General features: G+C 50.5%; 1 protein-coding gene across 1 annotated transcript; it reads right to left on the bottom strand.

Annotated features, from left to right (window-relative positions):
- Ism2 (isthmin 2) lies at window positions 1-23,286 on the bottom strand. The gene is made up of 6 exons (XM_052186770.1): window positions 23,132-23,286; window positions 8,842-9,084; window positions 5,904-6,264; window positions 3,333-3,473; window positions 2,987-3,070; window positions 1-844 (listed from the first exon to the last, which is right to left on the bottom strand). The coding sequence occupies exons 1-6, from the start codon at window positions 23,261-23,263 to the stop codon at window positions 327-329; spliced, it is 1,479 nt and encodes a 492-aa protein (XP_052042730.1). The 5' UTR covers window positions 23,264-23,286; the 3' UTR covers window positions 1-326.
- Between the last annotated feature and the right edge of the window lie 2,241 nt (window positions 23,287-25,527).

Below are 25,527 nucleotides of genomic sequence, written 5' to 3'. Positions count from 1 at the left end.
CCTGGGAACGAGGATGTATCTGGACCACCCTGGCCCTATCCCAAACAGAGGGAAAGGCAGAAGGGCCCCAGTTCTGAGAGAGAAGGGAAAGGGCTCATGACCAGACTGGGATAGCTCCTGCCCTTCCCAACACATCCCAGGGTCCTTACGCCTGACACACCCTCCAACCTTCTCACCAGGCCTTGAGATGCCTGCCTGGGTTCTCCTGACTCAGGATCACAAGAGTTGGGTATGCATGCCTGATGGCCTCGCAGATGAGCCCTAATACTTGCCCAGTCTGGGCAGGGGCAGGGTAAAGGGCAGAAGGACCATTCTCTAGTTCCTCTTCAGTACTCTTTGGCCTCTTGCAGTTGAGCCAGATACTCTTCTTCTGGTGGGTTGTCTGCGCAGGCCCGGCCGTTGTTGGGGGGGCGCACGGAGTGGTAGCGGCTCCAGTCCCCCTTACACAGGATCCAGGGCAGCCTATCTACCTTGAAGTGCAGCTCAGGGGAAAAGTCAGTGCTGACCAGGTCCGGAGCTCCGGCCCCCTTGCCGCGGGTCAGCAACCGGCTGCCTGCGTCGTAGCAGCAGTGCTGGGCAGCCAATGTGCTGCTCTCGCCAGACAGCACAGAGCGCAGGCAGAAGCGCGCAGTGGGCTGGTAGATGTCCAGGCGCTCCCGGGGGCCACTCGCATCCCGCCACTGGAAGCTGCGGCCCTGATGTTTGTCCTGCAGGATCACAGCACTGTACACGGCCTCCAGGGGGTACGCACATGGACAACTGGGCAGGTCCCTGAGGACTTGGCTCAGGTACTTAGCTAGGAAGTCACTCTTGCAGTTCAGCCATTTCTCACAGCTGTCTACATCTGCAGAGGGTAAAGAGGCACAGGAGAGGGCTGATCAGAGCTGCCGGCCAGGCCCCCAGGCCTTTGGAAGCAAGAGGCTGATCAAGGTCAGTCATGTGGAGAGAAAATGGGAACCCCAGCTGGGGCAAAGGCACTGATTAGGAAGGCCTTCAAGAATGGCATGGTGCTAGGCGGGGGTCGCACATGCCTTTAATCCCAGCACTTGGGAGGCAGAGGCAGGAGGATCTCTGAGTTTGAGGCCAGCCTGGTCTACAAAGTGAGTTCCAGGACAACCAGGGCTACACAGAGAAACCCTATCTCAGAAAAAAAAAGAAAAAAAAAAAAAAAAAAAAAACAACCAACCAACCAACCAACTGACAAAAGACGGATATGGAGGGGGCTGAAGAGATGGCTCAGTGGTTAAAGGAACTGACTGTTCTTCCAAAGAACCTGGGTTCAATGCCCAGCATCCACATGACAGCTCACAACTGTCTGTAACTTCAAGATCTGACACTCTGGCACAGGCACACATGCAGGCAAAACACTAATGTACATAAAATAAAAATAAATTATTAAAAAAAATAGAGAGAGCAGATAAGAGATACCCACACCATCCAGGCACCTGAAGCAGATAGCTTTCTATACCTCAGAATAGTGGCTTTGGACCGGAAGCCCCCTGAGGGACATTAACATCATCTCTTTAGGCTCTGGACTGTGGGAAATATCCTGGGATCATGGGAGGGGGCTGGGATACGTGGGGATATGTTTGTTTGTTTGTTTGTTTTTGCTGCTTTTTTTTTTGTTCTATGAGTCAGGGTCTAACATTTTCTAAGCTGGTCTCAAAATTGCTAGGTAGCTGAGGATGATTTGAACTTTTAGTTCTCCTGTCTCCAACTTCCAAGTGCTAAGATGACAGACAGGCATTGCCACGCCCAGTACATGCCCCACTGGGACTGCACCAGGACCCCGTGAGTGCTAGACAAGCTTTCTCCCACTTAGCTAGCTCCGTCTCCAACTGAGAACTACAGCTTTGGTCTTGTTTTTCATTTTACCTGCATGGGTGTTGGCCTACATGTATGTTTCTGTATCACATATGTGCAGAGCCCACGGAGGAGAGAAGAGTATGTCAGATTCTTTCAGACTGAAACCTCCATGCGGATGCTAGAAATGGAACCTTGGTTCTCTGGGAGAGCAGCCAGTGCTCTTGACAGTTGAACCATGTCTCCAGCTCAAAGAAACAAGAGATTTTTTATTTTTATTTTTATTTTTATTTTTTGGTTTTTGGATTTGGCTTTTTCGAGACAGGCTTTCTCTGTGTAGCCTTGGCTGTCCTGGAACTCTGTCTGTAGACCAGGCTGGCCTCGAACTCAGAGATACACTTGCCTCTGCCTCCCAAGTGTTGGGATTAAAGGCGTGGCCCTACTCCCCTCCCCCAGCACCTGTCTGATTGATTCTTCCTAACTGCCTTTCTTAGGGCCCAGCTGTTCTGGGCTTCCTGTAGCTCGTTATTTCTGCTGCCTCCTCCCCCCTCTCCCTGGTACACGACACGGGTTCAGGAAGCTTCCACTTCGTTTTGTGGAACTTAGACTCTTGAGCCAGGCCTTAGGGGGTACAGATAAGGCCCAAGGACACCAACAGGAAGTGTGCTGGCCAAGTGAGGCCTATGTCCTGCTGCCTGCAAGGAACAGCCCGGGAAATCGGACCCCTGGCTCATTGTGATAGGCGCATCTCCAGATGGAGGCTGCAGGGAGAAGTAGAAGTTCCTCCCTCTTTGCTGGGCGGTGGTAGTGCACACCTTTGATCCCAGCATTCTGGGAGGCAGAGGCAGGTGGATTTCTGAGTTCGAGGCCAGCCTGGTCTACAGAGTGAGTTCCAGGACAGCCAGGACTACACAGAGAAACCCTGTTTTGAAAAACCAAAAATAACTAACTAAATAAATAAATAAGAAGCCCCCTCTTTCCTTTCCCCTCAGCATCTCCTCTGGCATTCCCATCAAGACCCTCTACCCTGTAGGAACCTGGAGCTGGGCTGGGCAAGGGTTCTTGGCTCCAATCCCACCCACAGGAAGATGTGGTCAGTGTCTCCTACTATACAGTGATAACCCCATCTGCCCAAGAGAGAGGGTCCCCAAGACCCAAGAGCAAGGTCTAACCCCCAACTAACCTGGATCAAGCATATCCGTAGCATTGTGGGCAAGGGGCTGCCACCCCTCACTGGGAAAGCCCGACGTGTTCTCCTCTGCGGTGCCTTTGGGGAGAGAGGAGGCCAGGCTGGTGGGGCCCCAGGGCACTCTGTGCTCCCGACAGGGAGGCCCAGCCCTCACTAGGCTCTCGGTGCCCATAGCAGCTGAGACAGGCCTGGGACAGGACCACCATACTCGTGAGCTTCCCGTAGCCCTCTTGGAAGCCCACCCTTCCTACAAGTCTCCCATCTTCACATTCCCGGGGAACCGTGGTCACGGTTTGAGCCATATTAGCCATGCCCGTGCAAGGGCCAGAGCTCATCTTACCAGGACAGCGGGGAAGGTCGCAGACTCGGGACTCGGTGGCAGTGCAGGCATAGCCGCAAGGCCGTGTTCTCTGCTGGTGGCCGCTGCCGCAGCTCCCGCTGCAGGGAGACCAGGTGCTCCACTCCTCCTGGGGTTCATAGTCTGGGTTGAAGTAAGGGGATACTGTTGTAAACTGGCAGAAGGCACCCCTTTATTCCTGGTCAATGCATGCAGCACAAATAGATTCCAGCCCCACCTGTAGATGTCCTTGTGCAGTGGACAGCCTGTGCAAATGGGTCAAGAGGCCCTATGGAGACAGAACAAACTTGCGTCTAGAAGCCCAAGGGCTTTATCAGTGTGACCTTAGGAAGTCAGCTAACATTTCTAAGTTAGTGTTTTCACATCCATCAGAACCAAAAAGAAGAGTAGATAGTATGCTTGTCTGGCATGCATACAGCCCTGAGTTCCATCCCCGACCACCAGGTACAGTGATGAATGCCTACAATGCCAGCAGTGGGGACTCGAGGGAAGGATAAAAAATTCAAGGTCGGACTGGAAAGATGGACTGGAAAGGGTACTGACTGCTCTTCCATTGGTTCTGAGTTCAATTCCCAGCAACCATACGATGGCTCACAACCATCTGTAATGGGATCTGATGCCCTCTTCTGGTGTGTCTGAAGACAACTGGAGTGTACTCACATACATAAAAATAAGCAAATCTTTAATAATAATAATAATAATAAAGATTCTCCCAATTCTCTCTTCTGATCTGAGGCAGCTCAAAGCCCCAGGCCCAGGCCTGTACTCTGAGGCTCAGTGTGGACGCCACACACCTGTTCTCTCGTAGCTTCCTCAAGATAGACCTCAGGCCAGCTGTCACCAGCAAGACAAGGAAAGGAGAAAAGCTGAAATTCCAGGAAAGTCTATTAACATCAGTTTAGGAAATTGGGAAGAGCTTGTGTGACTTAGCCTCAGGACTCCCAGGAGAGTGAAGGGAGGTAGACCAGGAGGAGTACACGCAGCCATCCCAGCCATCCCAGCAGGCTGTGGGCATCAGGAGGCGTAACAGAGGAGCCAGGAAGTTCCTTATCACACGCTGATGCTTCATGCACATACTCTTGGCATATGTGTGCATGTGGCATGACTGTGCTCATATAGGTGGAGGTACACACATCTGAGAATACATGTGTGCATGTGTGGGTAGGCCAGAGGATGAGATGGGATAGGTTTTTAAATAACTTTCTACTTTACATATTGACACGGGGCCCCTTGCTAAGCCCAGAGCTTGCCCTTTTCAGCTAGTGTGGCCGGCCAGTCAGCGTGCTCTTGGCCACACCTGGCTCTGCCTCCAACATGCTGGGACTCCAGGTGTGCGGCTGCTCATCGGGCAATTTACTTCGCCTGACAGTGGAACTCTGGTCCTCACACTTGCATCACAGGGATGAGTATTCCCTGGCACTCACTGCACAGCCCAGCCTGACCTCGCCAGTCTCCGGCCTCAGCCTCTTGACTCCTGAGGCTGCGGTTTGTGCACTACCAGGCCCAGCTGTGTATAAGCTTGTTTATTTACAATCAACCCCATGCCGTTTAGGAACATTATTATCTGTTTTAGAAAGGCCAGAACTGGGGCTGGAGAGATGGCTCAGTGGTTAAGAGCACTGACTGCTCTTCCAGACATCCTGAGTTCAATTCCCAGCAACCACATGGTGGCTCACAACAAGATCTGACGTCCTCTTCAGAAGTGTCTGAAGACAGCTGAAGTGTATTTACATATAAGTAAATAAATCTTAAAAAAAAAAAAAAAAAAAAAAGCCAGGTGGTGGTGGCGCATGCCTTTAATCCCAGCACTTGGGAGGCAGAGGCAGGAGGATCTCTGAGTTCGAGGCCAGCCTGGTCTACAGAGTGAGTTCCAGGACAGCCAGGGCTACACAGAGAAACCTTGTCTCGAAAAACAAACAAACAAACAAAAAAACAAAGGAAAGGGCAGAACTGAGATACAAAGAGGTTAAGTGACCTGCCTGGGGACACTCAGCTGCTGAGCAGCGGGGTGAGTGAGTGAGTATTCAAACTCATCATCTAAAAATGAGATTTGGGGCTGAAGAGATGGCTCAGCGTTTAAGAGAACCGATTACTCTTCCAGAGGTCCTGAGTTCAAATCCCAGCAACCACAAGGTGGCTCACAACCATCTATAATGGGATCTGATGCCCTCTTCTGGCGTGTCTGAAGACAGTGTACTTGCATACATTAAATAAACACATAAATATTTAAAAAAATAAAATAAAAATGAGATTTGTTGTGAGTGACAAAATATAGGGTATTTTTCAGTTTTGTAGGAACTGATAAATATGAATATTTATGCTGCTTAATAGTTTTTGCTTAGAGGAGCTCAGGGCTTTGGACAAGTGAAATATTTCAGAAAAACAAACCCTCAGTGCTGAAAGTCACTTTTGGGCTTTCAATGGAATCCGCACAGGCCAGGCTGCTGGCCTGCCCAATGCTCCCGGCCTGGGAGGCTCTCCTCCTCCCCACCAACTCATTCCCACTCTGGACCTCGTAGGGCAAAGCTGGGGATGCCAAGCCACACTACTCACCATAGCTGTCCGGTTCCTGGAAGTCCTGGCCCTGAGGACCCAACCAGCCATAGTCCCAGTTGTCGATGGCCCCACTGGACCAAGGCTCTCCATCCTTATCTTCTTCGGTGCTCCCTTGGTCCTCACCCTCGCCATACTCCACAGCATAGTCCTTTCCTTCCTCCTCCTCTGCTTCCCCTGGAGCCCTGTCTTTGAGGCTGGTGTCTCCTTCTTCACCTTCCTGGTAGCCCCAGAAGAGGGGCCAAAAGAGTTCCCTGGCGGGCAACCAGCTAGGGGCACGCAGGGGCCAGAGAGTGCTGGGCTCCGAAGGCAGGTCCATCTCTACCTCAGCCTGAGCGTCCTGCACCACCTCGATGGTCACCTGTGGAAGGACAGACATGTGCCAGAGAGGGCAGGCTCAGCAGAGGACGCCAGGCAGGAGAAGATGGGTTTAAACCGGAAGTCAAATCCCACCCATGCCACCAGCCTTGCCTCACCATGGCCTCTCAGTGAGCAAGGGACCCTGGGTAGGGCTTTCTGCATGTTAGAATCACCTGAATGTAGATGTGTAGAGGCAAATCTAGCAGGTGCCAGACCCAATGGTTTAGGAGAAGCTGTTTGGAATTCTGCCTCTATCACCCATGGGCAGCCTGGCCTCAGAGACTAGAAACAGCCCAGAGTGGGGCAGGGGTGGTGGGGACGAGAGGTAAGGTCCTGTGTCCAATACCCAGATCGCCCTCAGGAGGGTTCCCACTACACTAACCATGTACTGAGAACCACTGCCATGTGTTGGGCCTTATTCAGCCACATACTGAGGCCTAGTGAGGGAGCCTGAGCCTTTGCTTGAGTTTAGAGACCTGTCTCAGTCACTTCCATACTGGAGTGATTCAGCACCACCTGCTTAAGCCCGCCTTTGCCTACCTAACAGTGACCTGGAATAACTTTGTTGGCTCTGGCAGTCACCCCTCCCCCTCCGTCATCTCACCTCAGCAAAAAACCCCGCCTCTTCTCTCAGCCCTTTATAAACAAAAGACTGCTACAATAAAACAAGTTGAGTTCCTGCTTTGACAGACTCCTGGCTCAGCTCTGCGGTTAAGGAGATCCGAGCTGCAACACTCACTGTCAGGTTTCAGCCCTGGAGAGACTCAGCTGGACCCGGGTCTCTCCTCTCAGCTGAGACAAAGAGCGGCTAGCCTAGCAAAGAGCCAGCAGCCGTGGATATGAATGTCAACATTATTCTCAGCACTTTTAAATAAGAAGAGGGCACAGGACAAAGTTCGGGGTAGGGGGGAGAAACAGCAAAATACAAAGAAGAGAGTGACCTGCATTTGGTGGTGAGACTTTGAATCCCAGCACTTGGGGCGCAGAGGCAGGCAGATCTCTGAGTTCTAGGCCAGCCTGGTCTACAGAGTGAGTTCCAGGACAGCCAGGGCTACACAGAGAAACCCTGTCTTGAAATAACACCACCACCACCCGAAGAAGGCGCATCAACTGTGTGACTGGCATCACTAGTGGGGACACTTGTAATTCTTGTGTGTATGTGCAACTTTTAAAAAATAAAAATAGAAGCCGGGCGGTGGTGGCGGCGCACACCTGTAATCCCAGCTGTTGGGGTTTTGTGTAAGCTCCACCCCACACCTACCTGGCAATAGCCAGGTATGCCCCGCCCCAGAGATCTGGCCCACTATAAGAGGGGCTACTTGCCCCTCCTCTCCCTCTTTGCTCTCTGCCCTCCCATACCCTTTCACCTCTCTGCCCCTGGGGCTCTTCCCCCCTCCACGTGGTCATGGCCGGCCTCCACTCTCCTCTCTCTCTCTCTCTCTCTCTACCTCTCTCTCTCTACCACTAACTCCCATCCCCTATTCTGAATAAACTCTATTCTATACCATGTCTGTGTGTGTGTGGTCCCTCAGGGGCAGAGGTGCCCAGGCAAGGGCCCGCCTGGACACCTTCCCCCACGCTGCCTAGCCACACTCACCTAACCCTTCCTCATCTTGCTGTGAAAGTCCTCACCTAAACCCCTATACCCCCCACCTTTAAGCCCCTTCATCATCCTGCTAAATCCTTCACCAGCACTCTGGGAGGCAGAGGCAGGCGGATTTCTGAGTTCGAGGCCAGCCTGGTCTACAGAGTGAATTCCAGGACAGCCAGGGCTATACAGAGAAACCCTGTCTTGAAAAAACCAAATCCAAAAAAAAAAAAAAAAAAAAAAAAAAAAAAAAAAAAAAAAAATACAAGCAGACAGATAGGTTTTAAGACAATTGTACAATGTTTGTACTTTTGCAATCTTTCTTTTGGATAAAAGCATATGAACAGGCAAATCTGACATCCTTGAAGATTCAGGATAGGCAGTAGAGAACTTCTGGCTGGCTTTCCTTGAACTCCCTTTGTGGGCTCTCCCATACTCCAGCCCTCCCCATTTCATTTTTGGCTTTGTTTTTTTTCCTGAGACAGGGTTTCTCTGTGTAGCCCTGGCTGTCCTGGAACTCACTCTGTAGACCAGGCTGGCCTCGAACTAAGAAATCCGCCTGCCTCTGCCTCCCAGAGTGCTGGGATTACAGGCGTGCGCCACCACCACCCGGCCAGCCCTCCCCATTTCAAACTGAATCCCTTTCCTGCATGCAGTAAGGTTTTCGGGCCAAGTGGGAGGAGCTTACACCTTAGGACTTTCTAGCAGGTCTCTAGCACATTCCAGGACCGGTGGCAGAATCAGGGGCAGGGTGTTCATGTACTCGGTTCTCAAAGTGGTTCTCCTGGCTTTGTCCCCTGCTACATCCAGGGTCAAGGCTCCAGAGCCAAGACACTTTCTGGCAAGTAGAGGGGCAGCTATAGTCTTCCCACAATGCATTAGTAGTCCACTGTCTTCACACAGCCAACAGAAGGATAAGGAGAAAGGTGAGGCTCCGTTGCCAGCCCAGCACCTCTTAGAGGCCTCCTAGACAAGCACTCTCCATCTCACCTGGATATTGGGGTTTGGTGCGCTCAAGTCTGTGTTGGCCAAGCCTGGCAGCTTCTGCAGCTCCCGCAGCAGAGGGGTGTGTTCCAGGGTCCTGGGAGGGGTGGCTGTGCCCAGAGTCAGAGGTGCTGGCTCAGGGACAGTCAGGCACCTGGGTTGGCATGGTTCTGCCTGCAGATGGTCTCCAGGGAATCCTGGCGTTGTCTCCTTATCCTTGGGGGAGCTGAGATCGGGGGCAGGTGAGGCCTAGGGAGAAAAGGAAGACCGAGTGACCACAGTCAGCTTCTGAAGGCAGGAAGCCTGGGCCACACTCGCACCTGTGACCGTGAGCATCTGGAGTACATGTTTAGAAAGTTTTAATGGCCCAAGTGGGTAGGTGGGGTATGTCTAAGCAGAAAAAAATGGACTGTGTTCACTAAGTGGTCTTTTTTTTTTTTTCAAACCTTTGTGTGTGTGTGTGTGCCACATGGGACTCTAGTGAACATGTGGAACTTTCGGGAGTGGGTTCCAGGGATGAAGCTCAGGTCTTCAGGCTTAGCAGCAATGCTCTTACCTACTGAGCATCTTGCCAGCCCACAAAGCTTTGGACAGCAGAGGCCAGGATGCACTACACAGCCCAGCCCACTTCATCAGATGAAGAGACCCAGAAGGAGGAATCAGCTACCCAAAGTGCTGTTTTTAGTCCCCTGCCCCAGATCTTTGCCCCCTTACTCTATATGCCTACACACACACACACACACACACACACACACAGAGCAGAAAGGCTCCTGGTCATACTGGGGTGTGGGCAGCAGGCCTGCTCCCACTCCCTCTGCATAGCCCAGACACATGGCCTTGTCTTCAGAATCTACTCAATGGCAAATTCCTTGGCATCCCCTCTGGCCTGCTAGGCCTTACACCTCATTTCTTGTAGTCTGCTCATGTGATCGTCTGTTAGCTAGTCTGCCCCTCTTCCAGTTGTACATGGTGTTTGTCTTAGTTACTGTTCCATTGCCGTGAAGAGACACCACGACCAAGGCAACTCTTATAAACTGGGGAGGGGGGCTGGCTTACAGTTTCAGAGGCTTAGTCCATTTTCCTCATGGCGGGAAGCATGGCGGCAGGCAGGAAGGCAGGCATGATGCGGGAGAAGGAGCTGAGATTTTACATCCTAATCCACGGGCTGAGAGAAAGCGAAGCTGGGCCTGGCTTAGACTTTTGAAACCTCAAAGCCCACCTCCAGTGACATACTTCCTCACACAAGGCCGGGCCTACTCCTACAGGGCCACACCTCCTAATCCTTCTCAAATAGTGCCACTCCCTGATGACTAGGAACTCAAATATGTGGCCTTTGGGGGCCATTCTTATTCAAAGTGCCCAAGCCATAACTATCTGGTCAGCTGAGGTGAGGGGAAGAAGCCCCTGGCTCGTCCTAGCTTCTCCTCAGCTTTCATCTCAGATGATAGACACTGGGCAGTCCAGGCCCACTACCTACTTCTGTTCCCGGGGTACCCATGGCAAGGCAGGAGGAGCTCCTTCCAGGGACACCTTGCTGGGTCCTCCCTAGGCCCCAGCCTTGCCCCTTTCCACCTAGTCTCTGGTGCAGCATGGGACAATATCTGGAGAATCAGGTAAGAATGGCCCCAAAGGCCAGTTCAGCTTTCTATCTACCTAGGCCTTCAAAGAAATGAGTGGCCTGCCAAAGGAGAATGAGAATCCCTACACAAAAGGAAAGTTGTAATTTTCTCACTAGACATGTCTACAGCATGTGCTGTGTAGCAGGCACTATCTGTGTGTGTGTGTGCATGCCCATGGAGGCTGGAGTATAGCTTTGACTCTCATTCTTCAGATACCATCCACCTTTAAAAAATTGTTTTTAGGCAGGGCAGTAGCGGCATACATCTTCAATCCCAGCACTCAGGAATCAGAGACAGGCAGATCTCAATGAGTTCAAAGCCAGCCTGGTCTCCAGAGTGAATTCCAGGACAGCCAAGGCTACACAGAAATATGTGTATGAGTGTTTTGCCTGCTTCTGGCTGAGTGCTGGGATTAAAGGCTTGTGCCGCCACACCTAGCCCTATAAAGTTCTTCACCCATTGACCTAATATGCCAGCCTCTCAGGCATTATTCTACATAGACTCGTTTGTCTGTGAGACAGGGTCTTGTGTAGCTGAGGCTGGCCTTGAACACCTGACCTTCCTGCTTCTACCTAACAAGTGTGTGCGACTATACCTGTTTTTATGAGGTGCCAGGGTCAATCCTAGGACTACTTATATGCTAGCTGAACATTCCATTACCCGAGCCACACCCCCAGTTTCTTATGCATTGGAGCCACACTCCATTATGCATACATCTTCCAACAATGTCTACAGGCGCGTACTAGTTCCCATTCCACCTTTATAGATAATAGCAATGTAGATGCAGAGGGACAAATGCCCTTCCTGAGGTCACACAGATGTTGAGTGGTAAAGCCAGGGTTTGAACCAGGCACTCTGGTACTAACCAGGGTTTATACTCTTTATTTTATTTAATTTTTATTTTAAAGATTTATTTATTTATTTATTATATGTAAGTACGTTGTGAGCCACCATGCGGTTGCTGGGATTTGAACTCAGTACCTTCAGAAGAACAGTCAGTGCTCTTAACCGCTGAGCCATCTCTCCAGCCCTGGTTTAGACTCTTTGCTTTCATTCTACATAGCTACAGGTTAGGAATACTGAGTCTGTTCCCTCCTCAATGTAGCTGCTCAACCAATCTAGATAATTTTCTCTCTCTCATTCCCTCTTCTCTTGCCAAGTTGCAAACAGAGATTCAAACTCTGCCTCTTCCACTTGGATACCCCTTTCCGTGGCCCAGAGATATCTGCCTACAAAGCTCCGACACCAAACGCTTGAGCCCGGGTCACACATCTGCCCTCTCAGCCTTGGGGTCAGCTTCTTGCTGGGTACAGGTGGATGGTGCAGAGCAGGGGACACCCCTCTCCTGACTCACCTGAGCGCCTCTGATCCTGCCTTCCCGTAGCACACCCCACATCGCCTGACTGTCCTGACTCCCTACGTAGAGACCCCACTCTGCTGCAGCCTCACCACATGCAGGTAGTCTTGGGTGGCTTTGGTGACTGGTTTGGATGCCCTTGTTACAAGTAGGAGGTGGTGGGTTACAGTGGTGGAGCTGTGATTTTCATCTGGGAAAGGCCTGCTAAGTTTGGAGATAGGAGTGACTGGCTGTTGGGGGAGGGGGTGGCTCCTAGTGGCCAGCAGCCAGAAATGCTCCCATGCCAAGCAGTAACTACCTGATGTGAACTCTGACCTTTGACCCTTATCTTCAACACGGGAACAATACAGGCAGAGAGCCTAGCCCAGACCCTGCTATCCTGAAGGCACGCAGAATATTGCTTCTCACCCCCTCCCCACCATCTTCTCTAAAGTTGGGGAAAGCCCTGACCTTGGGTTCTGACTGCCCAAGCTGCTCATCCTCCTCCAAACACTCCAGGACTGGAAAGCAGCCTCTAGGGGACTGTTGGGGTTCTAGGGGAACAGAGAAGTCCTATTTGAGGGTCCTTGAGGTGCCCACCCTATAAAGAGCTAAATGGTTCTTTGGAAGGTGACCCCGGGAGACACAGCAGGGACTAGAGGAGAAGGACTGAGGAAGCTAAAAGAACATCACAGGGCTGGGACCACAGTGGGCACTGGGAGCTCTCCGTCCTAGCTGGCAACTTCCGGACCCGGGGTGGTGCCTGTTTCCTCCATAGGTGGGTAGGGGCGCCTACCCACCAATTCTATCAGGTATTAGTGGATCTCAGGCTAGCTATGAACAGCTGTGGATAGACTCTCCACTAGTGAAACACTCCCAGACTGAGCTTAAGCGTTGGTTCAGTTAGCTGGGTGGTGGTGGTGCCTGCCTGTAATCCCAGCACTTTGGGAGGAGGAGGCAGGCAGATTTCTGAGTCTGAGGCCAGCTTAGTCTACAGAGTAAGTTCCAGGACAGCCAGGGATATACAGAAAAACCCTGTCTTGAAAAAAACAAATCCAAAAAACCAAACCAAACCAAAACAAAAAAAGAGTTGGTTCAGTTAGGAGCACCAGCAGCTCCTCCAGAGGACCCACACTCAATTCCCAGCACCCACATAGAAGCTCTGTCTGTGACTGTCTGTTACTCCACTTCCAGGAGATTCAGTGCCCTCTTCTGGCTCTGAAGGAATAAGGTAAATAAATAGTGTCCAGACTTCAAACAGATAAAAAACCCACATACCTAAAACAATAATGGTAATAATAATGAAAAAAAATGAAGTAAGAAAGAAAACCCCTCAGACTCCTGGACATTGATCGGCACCTGGACGTAAGGTCTGGAAGGGCAGGCATGACCACAGCACCCAGGAGTCCTGACCTGTAATCCCGGAGCACCTCAGTTCCCATGCCTGGGTGAACTCTACTTGCCTGGGTCAGTCAGAGGCAGAAAGTCACCTTTGTTCCCATAGTGACTGATAACCTGAGGAACTCTGTAAGTCACTGCCAAGTGAATAAATGAACCAGCAACCTTGAGAAGTAAACTTGACCTTCATTATGTTAATGTTCTAGAGTTCATGGAGGGCAGGAGGCTACTGGAAGATATCCGAGGTTGCAGATAACCACGACAGGACTCAGGTATGACTACTCGTGCGTGTGCCAGCACACACACACTCTGGCAGGCATGCACATGCACATCCACAGACAGGCACACACATGCACACGCACATGCATGCATGCATGCATGCTAATGGCAAGGACCCGTATGTGCAAACCCTTCTTATTCACAAGGGGCTTCCATGTTCACCACCTTCTCTGCCAGTTGCATATGGCTGGAGCCCCAGGTCGACCTGATCTGGCTTCACTTCCCATGCACACTTACCAGCCTCATTCTAGGACAGCTATTGAATCTTCACTTTGGGAATTAAAAGAACAGCGGGGAACATCTCAGAGAGTTGCTGACCTTGTACTGATAACCAAGAGGTGGTGACAATGGCCCCAGTGAAGAGGGAAGACAGGCTGTGTGTACCCTCTAGCTGGGCACTCTTCTGTAGGGTACTTTATATCTTTTGTTTTGGTTTGTTTGTTTGTTTTTTGAGATACGGTTTCTCTGGGTAGCTCTGGCTGTCCTGTATTTTTTTGTTTGTTTGTTTGAGACAGGGTTTCTCTGCTGTCCTGGATCTTGCTCTGTAGTTCTGTAGATCAGAACTCATAGATCCATCTGCTGCTGCCTCCTGAGTGCTGGGATTGAGGGAATGTGACACCACAGCCTTTACATCTTAGCTGAGTCTGAGTATGCATTCCCACCAATACAGACCCTCATAGCAGATATACTCCCATCCTCTGAGGCGCTGACTTGTTTAAGAATATCTGTTCAGGGAGTTGAAAGGGTGATTAAGTTTAGTTCCCAGCACTCCCGTAAGACAGTTCATAATCACAGGTAACTCCAGCTCCAGAGGATCCTATGACCTTGTCTGGCCTTCGACAGCATCTACAGCCATGTGCACATACCCACACAAGAGAATTTAAAAATATCTTTTTAAAAGAATATCTGTCAGGGGCTGGAGAGGCAGCTCAGTGGTTAAGAGCACTGACCGCTCTTCCGAAGGTCCTGAGTTCAAATCCCAGCAACCACATGGTGGCTCATAACTATCTGTAATGGGATCTGACGCCCTCTTCTGGGGTGTCTGAGGACAGCTACAGTGTACTTATATATAATAAATAAATAAGTCTTTAAAAAAAGAAAAGATTATCTGTCAGGGGCTGGAGAGATGGCTCAGAGATTAAGAGCACTGACTGCTCTTCCAGAGGTCCTGAGCTCAATTCCCAGCAACCACATGGTGACTCACAACCATCTGTAATGGGATCTAATGCCCTTTTTCTGGTGTGTTTGAAGACAGCTACAGTGTACTTACATACATAAAATAATTCTATTTTAAAAAAAGAATATCTGTCTATAGCAGGTGGCTAGTTAGGGTTTGTCTTCCTGCACAAACATCATGACCAAGAAACAAGTTGGGCAGGAAAGGGTTTATTCAGCTTACACTTCCACATTGCTGTTCATCACAAAAAGGAAGTCAGGACTGAAACTCACACAGGGCAGGAAACAGGAGCTGATGCAGAGGCCATGGAGGGATGTTTCTTACTGGCTTGCTTCTCCTGGCTTGCTCAGTCTTATAGAACCCAGGACTACCAGCCCACATTGGGCACTCCCACCTTGATCACTAGTTGAGAAAATGCCCCACAGCATTTTCATGGATCTCATGGAGACATTTCCTCAAGGGAGGCTCCTTTCTCTGTGATAACTCCAGCTTGTGTCAGGTTGAAACACAAGACCATCCAGTACACCAAGTATGGTGGCACACATCTGTAATCCCAGCACTTGGGAGCCTGGGGTAAAGGAACCAAAGGGTCAAGGCTCTCAAGGCTAGCCTGGACTACATAGTGAGTGAGACCCTCTCTCAAGAACAAATAAATAAGCTGGGCAGTAGTGGTGCACACCTTTAATCCCAGCACTTGGGAGGCAGAGGCAGGCGGATTTCTGAGTTCGAGGCCAGCCTGGTCTAGAGAGTGAATTCCAGGACAGCCAGGGCTACACAGCCCTGTCTCAAAAAACCAAAGGAAAAAAAAAAAAAGAACAAATTAATAAAAAATAAATCACCTGCTCTTCCCTATAAGACAGTTTCTCTTATCTGCTAAGTTCCTATATGGCTCTCAGAGCACATGTTCAAAATACATAGCTCCATTCTCTTGAGAGACGTCAAAAGTTTTTCTTCCTGTCTATGCTGCAGGTTCATTCGTTCTCTCTCTCTCTCTCTCTCTCTCTCTCTCTCTCTCTCTCTCTCTCACACACACACACACACACACACACACTCTCCCTGGCTTGGCCAGGCAGCACTGACCCAAGTGTTTCCAGATGGGATCAATATTCTGATCCCCTGCCCCACCACAGGGCCAAACTTGGCCACTGGTCTGTTTCCACCCTTCGACTTCCTCCGTGCCCCAGGGATCAGGAGCTTGTCCCATACCAGAATCTAGACGCAGGTGTAGGTCACTGCTGACCCTCCTTGAAGCCCAGCTTCTAAGGCCCACCATGGCCATGCACACAGAACCTGACTGTACACTCAGGTGCTGGGTGACCGTACACTCACCCATTCGTGATGCCATGGGATGGTAGGGGCATGGGACTAGGATTCCCCTCTCTGCACCCCTCCCGATTAGTACAGAGGGTTCTACCACCTACCCTGGCACCCAGTGGAGACCTCGCAGCTCCTTAGAATCACGTGAGCACTGCTGGCAAAGCGCTCTGTTCCCAGTACAGGACAGGCCTCACGGAGGGCCTCACAGGGCCCACTTGCGTTGACTGTTCTGCTTTAGCTGCTGTGGAGATTCCAAGGCTCACAGTCATGCAGCCAGGCCTGCCGGGCAGCTCCATGGACTGTGTCTCTGAATCTTCACAACTACCTTTTGTGCCGGTCCCACATCAATCACCCTGTGCCAGTGATCAGAGAAGAGGCTGGAGAGTGGTGTCTGAGATGTCAGGTCAGGCAGGAGTCTGCCCACTGAACTTTAGTGCCTTGCTAACTCCAGGCGGGGTTTGTACCTCAGGTGGGCTGTGTGCTGTGTTACATGCTGAATGAAGAAGACACCGGGACACTATCATATCCTCCTTTTATATCTCTTGTTGATCTTGATCATTATAATAATAACTGTTGTTATTGTTGTTATTATTATTTGGAGAGAGGGTCTCATGTAGTTTCGGCAGACCTCAAACTCAATATGTAGTAAAAAAAAAAAAAAGACTTTGAACCTTTGATCCTCCTGCCTCTGCTTTTAGAGTACTGGGATTACAAGTATGCCCCGCAGGCTAGAGAGTTAGTTTAGCAGTTAAGAGCACTGGCTGCTCTTCCAAGAAGTCCTGAGTTCAATTCCCATCACTCATATAGTTGTTCATGATTACCTAGAAAGGGATCTGACGCCCCCTTCTGGCCTGTAGGTGTACACGCAGCAGAGCACTCATGCATGAAATAAGTAAAATAAACAAAAAATTAATTAAAAACAATTTAAAAACCAAGTATGCATCACCATGTCTGTATTTTTTGTTTGTTTGATTAATTTTTGGTCTTTCAAGAGAGGGTTTCTCTATGTAGCCCTGGCTGTCCTAGAATTTGATCTGTAGACTAGGTTGGCCTCGAAGTCAGAGATCTACCTGTCTCTACCTTAAAGGCAAGCACCAGCAGCACCTGGCAGCATGGGCGGTTTTATGATGTGCTGGGGATAAAATCTAGAGGTTTTGTGCATTCTAAGGAAGAACTTTGCCCACTGAGCTGCATTCCCGGGCTTGCTTCTGATTCTTGAGAGAATACTTGATGGGGAAGGGGGAAGGAGCCTATTGAGTCGGCTGAGATCTACATCCAGGCCCGCACCCCCTTCTCACCCTTAACCACACTTCCTTGGTTCCCCACTGAGGGGGAGGCGGAGTCTGGAGGGTCTAGAAGGCCCAGGGCGGTGGGCGGCTGCAGGAGGAGGCGGCCAAGAGAGCCCTAGGTTTGGTATTTCATAGGCCCCTTGTAGCTCCGTCCCTGACTGGTCAGAGGGAAAGGCTCCCGCCACAGAAGGGTCACCTCTAGGAGAACACCTGCATCTCCAGGCTGCCCAGCCTCTCCCGTCCTCTCCCCCAACATGCGGGTTTACTTTCCTGCAATTCTACAGACAAGGGATGAGGAACACGCTCCTGATTGTGCCTCCTCCCAGGCGTGACACTGCAGGTTTGTCGGGACTCCCGAGTGTTGGTATTCTGTCTAAGCTCCACCCCACACACAATAGCCAGGTATGCCCTGCCCCATAGATCTGGCCCACTATAAAAGGGGCTACTTGCCCCTCCTCTCTCTCTCATTTCTCTCTCTCTCTCATTTCTCTCTCTCTCTCTCATTTCTCTCTCTCTCTCTCTCTCTCTCTCTCTCTCTCTCTCTCTCTCTCTCTCTCTCTCTCTCTCTCTCATCTCTCTGCCTCTTGGGCTCCCCTCCCCTCCTCCATCTCTCCACGTGGTCATGGCCGGCCTCCACTTCTCTACTCTCTACTACTCTCTCTCTCTGCCTTTCTCTACTTCCACGATACTACTAACTCCCAACCTCTACCCTGAATAAACTCTGTTCTATACCATGCCCGTGTGTGTGTGTGTGTGTGTGTGTGCGTGTGTGTGTGTGTGTGTGTGTGTGGTCCCTCAGGGGGAAGAGGTGCTTGGACACGGGCCCGCCTGGGCACCCCCTTCCCCCACACTGCCGTGCCACACTCCCTTAACCCCCATTCTCTCTTTTTTTTAAGCCCCCTTCATTGGTGCATTGGCCCTTCACCAAGACCCTCCTCAGCAGCCTGGCCCTTCAGAGTGCTTCCAACCGGGGGACAAGATCCCCACTGCTGGGTTAGCTTATGGAGTCCATGTCCTGGGGATACTCCCAAGGACTCCAAGCCCACAAGACCAGGTCCTCATTTCTCTTTTCCTTTATTCCAGCCCCCCCCACCATGCCCTCTGGTCCTCTCTTAACCTTCTCACACCTTGCCAGGCATAGCCAATGGGTGCCAGGGTGAGGCGCCTAGGGCACAAAGTTGAGGTTGGCTCCTAGGTGTGTTACTAGACCCACTACCCATTTCTACACCTCTACATGAGAATCAAATAACACCCAAGAGAGGCCAGGCTCAGTGGGTGTCTGGGTGACATTTTCGTCCCAATGGGACAGGAGGTAGAGCTATGTCATACTGTGGCCACTGCCCTTGGGAATGGTTATAACTTTGTGTCCAAAGGTTTCCTACTCAGCACTACAATTCACAAAACGGATTCTTGAACCCATTTTACTGTAGATGTAAACTGAGACTCAGAGTCAGGCCAGCAGGAGTCAAAGGTGACACATTTGGTTCACAGAGTTCCTGATTCTTCTCAGTGTTGAAATTACAGAGATGTCCAACCACATCTGCCTCTAGGGCCTCTGGAATTGTCAGGAGTCAGGTTTCTCTCCCTCTTTTTTCTCTAAGACAGGGTTTCTCTGTATGGTCCTGGCTGTCCTAGAACTCATTCTGTAAACCAGGCTGGCCTCGAACTCAGAAATCCCCCTGCCTCTGCCTCCCAAGTGCTGGGACTAAAGGCATGCGCCACCACTGCCGGGCCGGGGTTTCTCAACAATGGCTGGGGAACCAGGTATGAAGACCCACATCTGCTGTCCCAGCAGTTAGGAACTGGGGATTGTCATCAATTCAAGGCCAGCCATGGGCTATCCAGTGTTGCAGGATTTTTGGTTCAATTACATCAGTGCAGAGAAGGCCTGTGATTGGACAGGGGAAGGGGGCAGAGCTAAGAGTTGCAGAGAAGGAGAGGAGAGGTCGCAGGAGGAGGAGGGATGGAGGCCAGTTGATGTTATCAAAAGGTTAGCATATTGGGATAAAGCTTTTATCATTATCAATTGGTCAGAAATTACTATATTGGCATTTCCTAATTGTGATTTTAAATATACATACATCTGATTGACTAACTAATTAAGCATTAAGAGTCACGCTTCTACCGGGTAAATGGGAGGTGAGCTGGCAGACCTGGGATATGGAGGCGTTGTGTGGAGGTGAGAACAACTCGCGGACTCCGGCCAGAGGGTGGGGTCCTGGAAAGTGGGCAGGCCGGCAGATCACGGGAGCATGGGCCTAACCGCCAAGAGTTCGCAGGTCCATTGACTGGCTAGCAGGAGCCCTGTGGCCCGGCGTGAGGTCTGTGGTTCGCCATTGCCTTGCCGGTACTAGTGTGGGAACGTGCCGGCGGTCTTTTTTAATATTTCCGGCAACAATCTAATAAGCTCCAGGCCAGTTTAATTTCGGGATAAAAGCTTGTCTCAAAAAGCAACCTCCCACCCCCATCCCCAGAAATGGCAACACCAAACAAAACAAACTGATGCGGGCAGAGAGTCTGATGCACTTCTTCAGAAACCCGATTTGGCAACATCTGGCATTGCAACATCTGGTCAGCATCAGATAAGCAGTCTGGGACATACATGTAAAGATGTGCTAGCCTTTCTGGGACAGCTCTTCCTGGCCTGTTGTGTCCCCATATATGTTTAACATCTCTCAGATTTGTTTTTTTTTTGTTGTTGTTGTTGTTGCAGATGGGATCTTGCCACATAACCAGAACATTGAATTCATGATTCCCCTGCCTCAGTTTAATCGTGGGATTATACTTTCTTGGCTTTATGGATCTGCTAAGGAGCTAGGTTGTTGGGTGGGTCAGTTATTTCTGACTTAGCATCCTGGTCCCAGGGATAGCTGTCTGCATTTTCTCAATAGGACCCTTGCCTTGAAATCACAGATTTTTGGAAACATATCCACGTAGCCCCTTTCTTACTTTTCAATTACTTACTTTTGATTTTATTTATTAGTTTTTTTTTTAAAAAAAAAAGATTTATATGAGTACACTGTAGTTCTCTTCACACACACCAGAAGATGGCATGGGATCCCATTACAGATGGTTGTGAGCCACTATGTGGTTGCTAGGAATTGAACTCAGGACCTCTGGAAGAGCAATCAGTGCTCTTAACTGCTGAGCCATCTCTCCAGCCTTACTAGTTTTTTCATCCTGGAACCCACTCTGCCTCTGCCTCCTGAGTACTGGAATTAAAGGCATGCACCCCTACCATTTGGCATATTTTGGTCTTTTTTTTCAGACAGTCTTATTATGTAGCCCTGGTTGGCCTAGGACTTGCTATACAAACCAAGTTGGCTTTGAATTTGATACAATCCCTTCATATATATATATATATATATATATATATATATATATATTATTTTTATGCATACATTGTATCTGTCTTCAGACACATACCAGAAGAGGGCATCGATCCCATTACAGATGGTTGTGAGCCACCATGTGATTGCTGGGAATTGAACTCAGGACCTCTGGAAGAGCAGTCAATGTTCTTGACTGCTAAGCCATCTCTCCAGCCCCAGGCAATCCCTTCATATCCTGAGTGCTAGGATTTCAGGCATACACAGCCATAACTGACTAGCCCCCCCCTTTTATTTATTTATTTATTTATTTATTTATTTTATTTATATGAGTACACTGTAGCTGTACTGATGGTTGTGAGCCACCATGTGGTTGCTGGGATTTGAACTCAGGACCTTCAGAAGAGCAGTCAGTGCTCTTAACCACTGAGCCATCTCTCCAGCCCTAGCCCTCCCTTTTTTAAGTGTGAAAAAAGTAGCTAAGTCATATGCTTAGTGACAGTCAGCGCCAGTCCCATAGGCCCTGAGCATCAAGTGTATTTTTTAATTTTAGGCACTAATTTGTGTTTAGGGTTTTTGTTATTGTTTTGAGGCAGGGTTTCACTATGTAGCCCTAGCTAGCCTGGGACCCAAAGACATCCACCTGTCTCTGTGTCTTGAGTGCTTTGATTAAAGGTGTGTGCCACCATGCCCAGCTATATTTAAAACCTGACTCTAAAGTAACTCTTTCTCTCATATTAAAACATTCTAAAAGTAATTACTACACACAGTGACGAGTGTTAAAATAAATACAAATGCCAAGTGAACAGAAAATAGAAAGCCGATCTATTTTTTATTAATTTTATCTTATTCTGAGACAGGGGCTCATGGGGCCAGGCTGGCGGCAAACTTGGTATGCAGCTGACAGTGACCTCAAGCTTCTTGTCTTCATGCCTAAACCTTCCCAGTGCTGGGATTCCAAGCCTGTGTCACCATGCCCTACCAAGCCAATTTAATTTCACCACTATCATTATCCTCAGGTTAGCAGCGAAACTAAAAGCCTCTGATTTGGGGGTGTTTGTTTTGTCGTTGTTGCTATGGTAGTTGTTTCTAGTTATTTCATTGTTTTGCTTTGTTTTGTTTTTTCTTTGAGACAAATGTGGCTGTATAGCTCAGACTAGCCAGGGACCTTCCGTGCCACATGTTGGCCTCAAATAAGGGGAGTCTTGCTTCGCACTCCTGAATGCTAGACATCCAGATGTTCACGGTACGGCCAGCTCCTGTATTTGTCCGTGTCGGTGTTTCTCAACTGTGGCCAGGGAGATGTGTGTCCCTCAGGAAACATCTGGCAGCATCTGGCCCTAGGGACAGTGATAGGCATCTTGCAAAGCATAGGACAGCTGCCCCCAGGACTACAAATTCCAGGCCCCAGAATGACGGACGGATGGCAGTCCTACTATCCTACAGCCCTATAATTTACAGGATGCATTCCTTTTGGGGAAAGCTGGAAACTTGAGGAGAAAAAAAATGTCTTAGAGATGACAATGAGCTGGGCAGTGGTGGGCAGTGGTGGCGCATGCCTTTAATCCCAACAATTGGGAGGCAGATGCAGGCGGATTTCTGAGTTCGAGGCCAGACTGGTCTACAGAGTGAGTTCCAGGACAGTCAGGGCTACACAGAGAAACCCTGCCTCGGAAAAAACCAAAAAACCAAACCAAACAAACAAAAACAACAACAAGGGGGGGGGTGACAATGGCTTGTGATATTTAAAGGCCATAGGATATAAACTTAAGGGAGCTTCCCATCCTCTGAAGGGCTCTGGGAGCCTGGGCTTTTAACAATATGGCCAAAACCCCTGCCCAAGTCTTGCATTTAGCATCTCGTTTCCTACAGGTCCTGGACCCTCAATTTCCCCATCTTGGAAATGGGGCTCTTCCTCTAGAACAGCTCTGGGCAAGAAGAACCCCTCAGGCTGACTCTTGCATACAAACAAGCCTCCCTGGAAATGGAAACCGGGATGGGGAATGCCCACAAAACTGTGAGTTGAGGGCATAAGGCTAGACCGCAGAGATTGGTGACTGAAACTGTTTCTAACACAGTCAGAACTCTTTTGCCTTACTCTTCTATGTCACAACCGACATTCTTTGAAGTGCTAGGTGACAGCTCAAACCCAGCAAGGTGCAGAACGCCTTTGACTACCTCAGCCTGCCTCAACTCCGAATGGAAAACTTGAATCCGTAGTGGTTAGAATTAAGGGGCAGCTGCAGGAAAATCACCAAGCCTAAGCCGGTAGCCCCAGGCTCCACAGAGCTCTGGAATCTCCTCTCTCCACTCTAGTGTGGCCGCCGCAGGTGAGGTTCGCTCAGGGCGAGGAAGGGATGGGTAGGACCCAGGAAGTCGGGCCACTGCAGAGCAGGCACCACAATCAACTTTTCGCTCTGCTGCCAGCATGTTACAGCGCCGCCAGCGCTCGCGGCCACGCGTGGGGAGTGTAAACTCCTGCGGGCTCAGTGCTCCTGGCCATCGTCCGGCACCCATCCTGCTCCGTCCCTCCAGTCCGGCTCATCACTCACCTCTGCCATCCTCGAGTGGCCGTGGAGCCCGGGACCTCGCTTCCTCAGTGGGAGCCCTCGGCCGGTGGCCAGCAGCGCGGCCAGCAGCATCAAGGCGCGCGGGAGCCGCGCTCGGCTGGGCGGTGGCCGCATCGTGTCTCTGCGAGGCTGCTCTGCCGGAGCCGCCGGGCTCGGGAGCGCGTTCGCGCCCCGCCTCGTCTCCTCCTGGGGCGGGAGCGCGGGCTGCGGCGCAGGCTCGGTCCAGCCGCGCGCGGACCTCGCGAGGAGCGGCGGGAGCGCGCGCTCGGGTGCGCGCGGCCGGTGAGCTCCGGCCGGCGAGCGAGGTCAGTGGCCCCGATGGCTCTCCCCGCCTCGCCCTCCCCAAGGGGCCCCTCGGCGCTCGTCCGGGCTCCGCGGGGCGGCTCCTTTGATCTGGCCGCCACCCCGCCCTCAGTCCCCGCCGCTGTCGCCGTCGCGGCCCCAAGCGAATTCCTGTCGCGGGGAAGTTGCCGCCCCACGACGTGCGCCCCGCGCGGCCACTGCCGAGGGGCGAGGAGGCTGCGGCGCCACCCGAGCGCTCCCCGACAGCGCGGGCGACAACCACCCGAACTAGCCCGGGCCTCGCGGCCAGGGACGCGCGACTGACCGGCGGCGAGCGGTGGGAGTCTTTGGAACGTAGGCGAAAGTGTGCGTGCAGCCAGGTAGGTTTGCGAGGGGGCTTTGCAAGTTCACAGCGTTGCCTGGAATGAGGAGCCCGCCGCCACATTGCGGTCCCAGCTCCCGGTCCCCCTTCAGCTTTTAGAACTGTCAGAACCAGGCGACCACACAAGCCACAGTCCCAGAACAACGGGTGTGGTGTGGTGGGGGTAAGCCTGAGTGCAGGGGTCGGAGGATCTGTCCTGCAGATGGTGTCGCTGATCCTTGGGACAGCCCAGCCCATTCTGCCAGACCTTCGGGTTGGATCTTCACAGTGAGCCACTGAGTGGCGACCTCTGGGCAATTAGAATTCCGGAGCTGCGGCTTAGACCCGTGGTGGAATGCGACTAGGAGAGAATGCAATCAAGGTGATACCCACCTGGGATGGACGCAGGAGGGAGCCTGGATGCGAACCTGGGGACAGTGGAAAGAGTGGTTAGTGTGACCAAGCTGTGGTCTACAACTGCTCAGGAGTGCCTGAAGCAGAGTCGAACTCTCAGAGCTGCGCTGGGTTTTGTTGTTGTTTTTGTTGTTGTTTTATTTATTTAGAGTTGTTTTGAAACTACTCCTGCTCCCCACAGCAGCGGAATTGAATGGTGACACATTGGGCGACAGCCTTGGTGTGGGGTCCTGTCACAGGGGTTGAATACTGGCAATTTCGCAGAGAGAACTAAGTAATAAGATGCCTGCCTGGTGCGTGATAAACACTCAACTGTTAGAGAACAGAATTTTAGCCTGTGAGTGGCTTCTAAATCAAGTTGAATTTACTAAAGGTTAATCTTTATTTTTTAAAATTTATTTATTTTATGTATATGCGTACACTGTCGATGCCTTCAGACAACACACCAGAGGACACCAGATCCTGTTACAGATGGTTGTGAGCCACCATGTGGTTGCAGGGAATTGAACTCAGGACCTCTGGAAGAGCAGCCAGTGCTCTTATCCGCTGAGCCATCTCACATCTACCGCCGATATTTTGCCTTTTAGCCAAACTTTTGACAGTTTCTACTAGATTAAACGGGACTCTGAAGATAATGAGCTTGTTCTGTCATTCATTCATTCATTGTTTCCATGTCAATAACTGCTACTCTACTCCAAGCTACTCCCCCTCCTCTCCAAGCCACGCCCCCTGGTCTGTACTGTCTGAATAATCAAACCGGTTCTGCTGCACCCACTTCTGATCTCATATCACTCCCACCCTTCACTACCATGAAACTGATATCTTTTCTAATTTTGACCAATTTCATTGAGGCATAGTTTACATATGATAAAATATATCCATTTTTAGGGGCTGGAGTGTCAAGTCAGTGGTTAAGAGTTGGCCTCACCAGGACCCACAGCTGTAGTGGTTTGATTTTTATTTGTTTAATGTATATGAGTACACTGTTGCTCTCATCAGACACACCAGAAGAGGGCATCGGATCCCATTACAGATGGCTGTGAGTCACCATGTGGTTGCTGGGAATTGAATTCAGGACCTCTGGAAGAGCAGCCAGTGCTCTTAACCGTTGGGCCATCTCTCCAGTGTGGTTTGATTTTTTAAAAATTTTATTTGTTTATTCATTTATTTTTGAGATAGGGTCTTAACTATGTAGTGCTAGCTGTCCTGGAACTCAGAGACACCCCTCCCCCTCCCTACTCTACACCTCTGGTGCAAAGATTAAAGGCATTGGCCACCTGCCTGCATTTACATTGGATTGAATGAGATTGGTCCCCATAAG

Source organism: Apodemus sylvaticus, chromosome 6, assembly GCF_947179515.1.
Source record: "Apodemus sylvaticus chromosome 6, mApoSyl1.1, whole genome shotgun sequence".
Taxonomy (NCBI): Eukaryota; Metazoa; Chordata; class Mammalia; order Rodentia; family Muridae; genus Apodemus; species Apodemus sylvaticus.
This window is presented reverse-complemented; position numbering and strand designations above follow the sequence as displayed.

Bases quoted from the DNA above. Each gene is read 5' to 3' on its own strand.
- Ism2 (XM_052186770.1), bottom strand. From the start codon at position 23,263: ATGCGGCCACCGCCCAGCCGAGCGCGGCTCCCGCGCGCCTTGATGCTG. The intron at 9,085-23,131 runs GTGAGTGATGAG...TTTTCTCCCTAG, and splicing joins GCCACTCGAGGATGGCAGAG to GCCTCACCTGCCCCCGATCT. The intron at 3,071-3,332 runs GTAAGATGAGCT...CTCTCCCCAAAG, and splicing joins CGACCTTCCCCGCTGTCCTG to GCACCGCAGAGGAGAACACG.